Genomic DNA, 9,474 nt, shown 5'->3' with positions numbered 1-9,474 from the left:
TGGTGTGTTACTAAAATGGTATTCCGACATCATCATTGAAAACTAAGGATGGGAAAGCAACAGATGATGAAATAAACATACGTGACTTATAACACTAAACGTGACGAAACAAGCACATCTTATTAAAATTGTCCGATTATAATGTATCTTCTGCTCAAAGACTTGTCCTTTCCGTGTTTCATGACACAGTCGCATGTTAAACAGATACGATCTCTGCTGAGGTGTTTCATGACACAGTCGCATGTTGGTGTTCATGACACAGTCACATGTAAAACAGGTACCATCTCTGCTGAGGTGTTTCATGACGCAGTCGCATGTTAAACAGGTACGATCTCTGCTGAGGTGTTTCATGACACAGTCGCATGTTAAACAGGTACGATCTCTGCTGAGGTGTTTCATGACACAGTTGCATGTTAAACAGGTACGATCTCTGCTGATGTGTTTCGTGAAACAGTCGCATGTTAAACAGGTACGATCTCTGCTGAGGTGTTTCATGACACAGTCGCATGTTAAACAGGTACGATCTCTGCTGAGGTGTTCATTATTTTTTGTATGAATATTCGAACTATTATTTGACAATTATTGGAACATAAAACAATAACACTTTATTTAGGAAATAAAGCTGTATACTTAAAAATTCAACGAATTCGAAGCGTAATCGGTGAGTTTTTTTTATAGATGATGGGGTTGATTGATTGTATGGTCTATCTGTACCGCTCACCTAAATCACAGACTCGCGACCGCCCATCACTTATACAACAACATCTTATGCACACAATTGTGCTTAAAATGCAAGATAAAACTGCCCTTCATACAGCACGCAAAATCACAATCTTACTTGAGAAGCGACACATGTGAACAATGTCATATTGTCTGCAATAACGACACAAGGGAATCAACATTCCAAGTATAGCTTTTGAGTAAAAGCAACCATGAAAACCGGACATATGAATATTATGCATGTTATGCTTATGTTATCAAAATTTAAGCATAATTTTGTCAAATAACGTATTATAAAAAATAAGTAAGATATTCAATTTGCGTGGATAGTATTTAGGGACACCACCATTTAGGCTCAAATTATAATTATTGAACTTTAGTCGGCGTGACTGGCACATGCCCTCTGCATATCATCTGACTGATCTTAAAGAGACCTTTTCACAGTTTTTGGCATGTTTTGAAATAAGTCATTAAATGCTTTACATTGATAAATGTAAACATTGGATCTTAAAAGCTCCAGTAAAAAAAATAAAGAATAACATTTGAAATAGGAAAAAAAGTAGCCGCAGTTTGACTCAAACCAGTGACCTCTGGAGTCCTGGAGTAACCTGGAGTAAAACGCATTAGCCTGCTCGGCTATTCTGCCACGCATACTTTATTAAAGTATTTTATGCATTTTATGAGCAATCTTCGTAGTTTCACAAAATTTAACGACAAACACCAGAACTCTCCAAATTATTCAATCGTTTCGCGTTGCAACGCTTTATAATTTTTAGGAGTTTAAATCGTCAAAAGATGCATTTATTGGCTATATTAGACCATGGTAAATGTTTAGTAATACTGTTTCCTCACAAATATCATAACTTAAACGAAAATTTGCGAATCTGAAACAACTTTTTTCAATTTTGGCAATATACCAAACCGTGAAAAGATCCCTTTAACGCTGTTTCATAGTAGACGGACAGTGGACAAAGGGCAATCTTATTCCCCTCCCCTCTCTAGCTTAGCAATTAATAATGTTAATTCCATAGGAAAAAATAATCTACTAAAGTGATAGTTTGATTAATTTATCATTCATGTCACATGAGAGTATTTCGGTTATATGTCTCGTTGACGAGTGTTTCACATAGAGAAATATCGATATACTTAACTATGTGTGCAGAATGTCTCCAAGAAATATCCGCACATCAAGCATAGCTGCACCATTATATGGAGAAATGACATGATGTAACTTTAAACAAATACATTTTAATGGTGGGTTTTTAAACCACACTGCAACGTTTGCTGGGTAGTAACATATGATGATGAAGATGACGTAGATTGTGAGATATAGATTAATAAAGAGTTAGAAAGACTCATTTCTAGGATCGGTTTCAGATGAAACATGATGGAGCTTATACTATGAACATTTTTTTAATCGTGTAAAATTATGGCAATTATAATTGAGTAAAAAACAAAAAAGAAGACCACAGATTCAGAATGACTACGGTTTATTTAAAATTGGCTTTGTTGCGAGCGTGCGTGCGTGCGAGCGTGTTTGTGTGATTGTGGAGGGATGGGATAAGGGAGCATGCACGCGTCTCCCCTTGTGTGTTATAAACCTTGGCTAGCTTTTTCAATACATCTTTGTGTCATTATCACCCCCTATGTATAATTGAATGTCATTCAACTGTAGGGAGAGTGTCTTTAAACAAACCTTATCAGAGCATCTGGCCTTATTTATTAAGTGTTTGAGATAATTCTATTCAGATAGCAAATATCGATGCTACGAGCAAAGAATTAAGTTTCTATCAAGGTGATATAAAATAGTTCAAGTACTCTGCAAGTACCATGCGTTTGCTACTTCTCATAACAGTACTGTGGAAATTCCCTTTTTATAGAGGTAATTATATAAGCATTTAATTAATTGAAATGGTTTTATTCTAAAGATATTATAGTAAAATGTTTTATAATACATATGCGAAGATTTCTAACCAGACTTATAAAATGTAAATAATTGTATTTTAGCTTGCTTATTTCTCCACGATATGGGTTTATTTCATGTGCAATTGTCATAATGTGAAGAACTATTTTAATGATTTGAACTACATTGTATTTCACCTTTGGAAGCCCTGACGTGTTTAAAATGCGACGACGTTGTGCAGCCACGCCACTGCACAACGGTCATGACCTGTCCAGATACTGACGTAAGCATTTCAGACTTCACATTTGTCAGATACAAAATATAAACATAAATATAAATAAATAAATAATAGTAATAAAACTAAATAAATAAATTTAAATAAAGAAAATAATAAAAATATATTTAGTAAATAATTTCATTAGCACGTTTTGCATCATTTTCCAGTTCAATGCACACATTGTAATTTATAGAGACTATGATTTCAGGATAAACTATCTTATCAACTTATGTCATAGTCACATGCCCTAGATTTGATCAACCCAGCTGAAATCAATATAATAATTTGATTTTATTAAATTTATTACGTGCACTCTTTTCGTTCTGTGTATACTATGTATCTACCATCCTACTATGTGAGTAATAATTTTTGACTTTGGTATTAATTTTGTCTAAGACATTTCCATCTTGAGGCCCGTTTTAATTTTGAAACCTTGTAATAGGCAGACATAACTACGTGTAACATTAATTAATTAATAACTAATAATAATAATACAAAAAATATGTTTATTATTATAAACTGACTGTAACCTTTGCATCGATGATTATAAAGTATTTGTATATACAGTTATTTAATGCAAACCAATTTGTATGTGTAGGTGTGCTTTGTTGAAAGAAGAATTAATTCGTTTGGTGAAGAAGGCTACGCTCTTGGTTGTATGCGAGATCATGTATGTATAGTAATGGCGAATCCATTTCTTTTATATCGCACGTGATGTAAACAAACATTAAAATGTTAATATTTTTGTAACTGTTTCTGCAAAGCCCCTGAATCGGAAATGTACTGGATATTCAACATATTTAAATAATACACATTGTCTTGACTGCATATATCAGTAAACTTAATTCTTTGTAAATTAGAGCGTCGATTTATGTAATCACGGTACCATTAAAATACCTTCGTGTATACATAGGTGTGCAGAAATATAACATCAATATCGTCGACAAGTCGCTGCGCACATTGTTGCATTAAAGATCTGTGTAACCAGGAAGGTTGTGGCGAACCAGGTATGTCTTACATTTTTTTTTAAATCTAAATCTTCGTTCATGTACAATTAATATGACGTGACGTAAATTGTATTGGCTTGTTATAATTGTGTTTTCGCATATTAAATTAACATGTTAAATCATTGATGAATAAAACTCATGCTTTTGTTCGTGCTACCATTTTCGGGGTTGTGTGCTTCATTTTGGAAGGTTATCCTGATTCTCGGGGTCCCATATGTTACAACTGTTTGGACGCAGTACCCGAAGGTCGGTGTCATCAAATTGAAATATGTCGACAAAGCGAGGTAACACTTCATACACTCAACACATATGTAGTCAAGAAACATCAAATTAATATTGATGGATTTACTTAATTAAAATTAATTTTAACACTTTTATAATTTTACATATATGTTTTTGTTCGTCTATATGCACACAATTATCTCAAATATGTAAATATGAGCATTTTTTTAAATTGAATTGTTTAAAACATACACATATTACAGAATATCATTATCTCTTAATTGGTATCCAGGTATGCAGCGTCAGTGGCAAAGGCATGTTTGGAACAACTGTGTTTGCATCAAAATGCATTCAACAAGAAGTATGTTCTTCCGTTATATTTTTCATTATGAAAAAAAAACACTATTAATTTTGTTAACTAAATAGTCTGTAAGCGGGTAACACTTAAGTTTTTATAATATAGGAATGCATTTATCAACAATATATAATACACGTGTTTCCAATATAACAAATTCTTTTATACCAAATGATAAAATATGACATTTCTGCAGTGAAATAACAGCAGTGAAAATAAACAAATTGTTATTTTCACCAGTGAAAATAACAAAATTTCGCAACTCCTTATTCTATTTTTAGATTATCATAAATAATTATATATATATATTTTCTATGATCACGAGTGAATTAAAAACGACATTCCACAGAATCCAACAAATTTTCTTTTTATTTTATGCTTTTTTTACCGTTTATTTACATAGTAAAAGAGTTTAACTGGAGAATTTCGCAGGTATAATGACGTCATTTCGTCACTCTAATGACGTTATTTTGTGTTTTGAAATGTATTGAGGCACGCCACGGGAGAAAAGGTAACTTTTCAGCGAAAGTGAAACAGCTGATAATTATTTTCTTGAAAAAGGAGCATAACAGAAACAGAAATTGGTTCATGTCAGTGTAAGATCGTTTGTTATTTCACTCGTGATGATAGAAAAATAATATTTTCACTCATGGACATATATTTTCAATGATCACTCGTGAAATAACAAACGATCTTACACTGATATGAACAAATATCCTCTATTTAGTTCTGCCGCGTCGATACCGTTAAATACATATCACGTGTAAGAATGATTGAAAGAATATACTGGGTTTTAATAATGCAAACATCAATAAGTAATCGGACTTATTATGGTCGCGATATATTCCGTATTAAAACAATAAGAACTAAGTTATTTTGTGTGGATGGCTTATATTACATATACTAATACTACATAAAAACCCCGCATATTTGTAGAGCTGTGGCGCGCACCATGGAGTAGACATAATTGGAAAGCGTGGTCAGATGTCAGCGATACGTGCATACGACGTTCACGACTGCTTTCAGTGTTGTACTTCGGACCTTTGTAACAGGAACTGCCATAACAGCGGTAACATATATTAAGCATATCCTTAAGGTGTTGTTTAAGATTAAATACAGGCATAACTATGCTGTGTTTAATATTTATTCAATAATTAATTGTATGACATTGTGCATGTGTTAAACACTAACAATACTTCTGTTTTGAACCATTGTTGCTTCATCTAAACAAATCGTGTTGCGATTCCAGTGGATGGTCAATGGGGAACGTGGGGCCAATGGTCGATGTGTGATGTCAATTGTAATCATATACGAATACGGTCGTGCAACAATCCAGCTCCGGAAGATGGTGGAAGAAACTGCAGAGGTCTTGCGGTTGAAGTTGCACATTGTTCAGTCTGTTTGGGTACAGCTATTTCATTTGTTCAAAATTTGTCAATAACCTTAAACTATAAAATAGGTCTGCATAAATGCATTTTATAGACCGGTCATTGCAAGATAAGATTTCAATCCATTCCCACAGGGTATACGACAATTTAAGAAAATTTTAATAAAACGAAATAATGTGTTGATTGTTTAAGCAAAAGATTGTTCCGAGTTGTTGGTTCATGACGCGAGGCTAAGAAGTGGCGTGTACAACATCACTACTCCTCTAACGCACACACAGGTACAGGTGTACTGTGACATGGACACTGATGGAGGAGGATGGACGGTATGATCAGTTTAATGAATAACATTTTACCACCGCTGTTGTACACAGCAAGGTACAGATTAACCGTGATATGGAGACAGCTGCAGATAGATGGATGGTTTTGTCAAATTTAATCATAAATTAAGTATCACAACCCCTTTCACGTACACATAAATACAGATGTACTGTAAACTGGAGATCGAGTGAGGAGGGTAGACCGTAATATCAGTATAATTATAAATGCGACATCCCCACAAATCCCATTCACACAAATACACATGTCAACTTTAGCATGGAAACGGAGTGAGGATGATTGGCGCTACATACTTTTTAAATATTAAAATTTCACAAGAAGCGTTTGCATATAATTTGTTATCGCTACACATATATTTTCGTATTTTGTGAATCCAAGTTCCCAGTTTATAGATGTGTGAAAATGTGTTTACCATCATTTTTTCCAGATATTTCAAAGACGTTTCAACGGAAGTGTTGATTTTTACCGAAACTTTAGTGACTATGAAAACGGATTCGGCAATGTGGCTGGTGAATATTGGCTAGGTAAATTGTATGAATACATACACCAGTTTAATTTAAAGAACGAAAATTAACATTATTATATTATAATATCAATAATGAACGTGGTTTTGAAAGATGTCATGCATAGCTATAACTTCCTCCTGACATAGACCCATTTAGTAATGGGATCGACTAAATGTTATGCGCGATCGACTTAGCAAGTTGTATGAATGTCTTATGACGTCGTGGGGACTTCTAATTATTATTTTATTAAATATATTTCGGAATAAGATAGTTTGTGATAGCATTTACGCTTTTTGAATAACATCTTCCTTATAAATAATACCATTTTTAAATACACTAACTTAGATTGCTCCGTTAATTGAATGCTTTACTGAGCGTCCATTGGCCATTACAGTTATCCAAATGTGCACGTACACTTCCGGCACACACAGATGTTTACATGCACGTAAAGACTTGCCCGTATGCACCTTTAGAAAAAATCATAGAAAATATATTGAAATCCCATGTGCCACTGTTTAATATATTTATTCATCTGGTCATATGTGAATTTCAAAACGATCAAAGAACGAAACTAAGAAATATTCTATATACGATTCACGTGTTTTTGAAACAACTCTTCTAGAACATTTGTTAAGACAGTGGCATATTAGATTTATTTACTGCATTTGTCATTATAACCGGTATCTCATACATGACGAAGGAAAAATAGTCTTTTTCAGTTGTGTTATCATTTGGTTGTTACTCCGAGGTTCACACGTTTGTATCCGGGTGTGTCAATAACTTGTGCTGTTATACCGCAATAAGCTTCGTTTCAAGAAGGGTATATTACTTGCATGTACAAATAAGTGCCTATATCGATGATGAACCGCTGAAAATGTATGAGTAGGTACCTAGACTGTCTTGATGAGACTGAACAACTGTGAAACGGCGAATATCCGTACTAACAAACCACTGTATAAATATTTACAACGCTCAATCGTCAGAATCCAATCTTTATCAAATACGCTATAGTTCTTGATCGACCATGAGAGGATTCTTATGAAAACTTCGTTCTCATTAATTTTACACCAGGTGTTTTATTACATGACGCGATTTAAAATCAACTCAACGTTTGTGCGGTGTTAGCCTTTGTCGGTTTTAATGTTAGTCTACCAAATTACATGTAGATTTCTTTAATTTATGGGATTTTTAAGTTCCTATTATTTCATTAGTAAAAGTAAAAATGTGCCTTAATAACCTGCTTTAAAATACAGTCTGAAAGCCAAATCTTCCACGGGATATAATGGAGTTATAACAAAACATCAAGTGGACTTTGACAACTATCGATTTAGATAAATGATTTCGTTTTTCCCCTCATTGTTACATCTGTTCAATATTGTTCTATTGTGTTTAAGGGCTCTAAGCGGAAGAAGCATTTGGTATTGTCTAGTTTTTGCACTTACATTTTATTGATTTTTATGCAATCAGACTTAAAATAAACGTTTTGGGATTTCACAGGACTTAAATACATCTACGAAATAACATCAAACGGTTCCTTTCAACTTCGCGTGAACATAACACATGGTGACGGAAGTACAGGTTATGATGTATACAGCAATTTCAGTCTTCAACACGGAACAAACTATACACTAAATCTTGGAGAACGTGTAAAGTCACAAGGCGGTAATTATTGACTTGTTCATGCGCATGCGTTTGATAAACTGTTTGTTAGCTGTTTTGCTTGTTTTATATTTGCTCTTTTGTGCGTTTGTTTGCATGTTTTTGATACCTACATTCGTTCGATTACAATTTGAACCAGTTACGAAATATTTTGCTGCCTGTAATAATGTAGCAGATTTGTTCTTGTTATGCAAAAGTAATATATTAAAGGCTGTATAAATCTAAGCCTCAATCCATAAGTATAAATATTTTATATCAAACGATACATTTATTATTTGCTTTTTTTTTCCAGTTGATTCGAGTTACACATTCTTCACAGACTCGGCACCTGTTGGAAATGCCTTCAGTACGTATGATCTTGATCGTGACAACTATGGGCCCAATTGTGCCGAAACGTTCAAAGGTGGCTGGTGGTATAATGCGTGCTACCGCTACATAAACCTTAATGGCTTGTACAAACCTGGACGCGTTGATAATACGGCTATGCTATATGACAATGGCGTTGGACTTACTTCGAGCACGATTATGTTTAAAGACACATTCCAGAAAGCATGATCCGGGTACAAGAATCCGTGATTTTTACTATAAGAAAGTCAACTTATTTTAAAATATTTGATTTATTGCCAGCGGCTTTCCTTGTTGTAGTCATAAATAAAATCCAACACGATTTTTTGTTTGAAATGTGTTATCATTTTCTATCTCATTAAAGGCTTAATCTGAAGAGCACTTTTTAAAATGATGCCGCTCAAAGGAAATTTCACAAGCGTCAAAATGGATATGTGCTTCTTATAAAATGTCATTGGCAAAAAATATGAATCAAATCTTTATTGAATAAATAAACTTATACATTGTAATTATTCCAACACAATTTTTTAACATGCTTGTTATTTTCAAACTTTTTTTTAATGAAATATAAAGCACTATCGCATAGACCATTTAGCTTAAGCGAAAATATCAACACATTTCATAAATAAATCATGCAGCTTGATTCCCGGTATTTTAATCTTAAAGGGACAGTCAACCAGATTGACGAAAAAAGAAAAGTTCTAAAATACCATCATTTAATGCTTTATATTGATTAAACATTTGATCTAAAAAAAT

At 33.5% G+C, this 9,474-nt stretch overlaps 1 protein-coding gene across 1 annotated transcript; it reads left to right on the top strand.

The window, feature by feature from the left end:
• The first annotated feature begins 2,434 nt into the window (after positions 1–2,434).
• LOC127845187 (uncharacterized) lies at positions 2,435–9,040 on the top strand. Its single transcript, XM_052375941.1, has 12 exons — positions 2,435–2,602; positions 2,830–2,906; positions 3,499–3,570; positions 3,814–3,907; positions 4,097–4,191; positions 4,422–4,490; positions 5,421–5,553; positions 5,734–5,889; positions 6,065–6,195; positions 6,636–6,732; positions 8,212–8,376; positions 8,666–9,040. The coding sequence occupies exons 1-12, from the start codon at positions 2,551–2,553 to the stop codon at positions 8,926–8,928; spliced, it is 1,404 nt and encodes a 467-aa protein (XP_052231901.1). The 5' UTR covers positions 2,435–2,550; the 3' UTR covers positions 8,929–9,040.
• The last annotated feature ends 434 nt before the right edge of the window (positions 9,041–9,474 follow it).

The sequence above is a fragment of the Dreissena polymorpha genome, chromosome 9 (assembly GCF_020536995.1).
Source record: "Dreissena polymorpha isolate Duluth1 chromosome 9, UMN_Dpol_1.0, whole genome shotgun sequence".
NCBI classification, from domain to species: Eukaryota; Metazoa; Mollusca; class Bivalvia; order Myida; family Dreissenidae; genus Dreissena; species Dreissena polymorpha.
The sequence above is the reverse complement of the archived record's forward strand: the minus strand, read 5'-3'. Positions and strand labels throughout refer to the sequence as shown.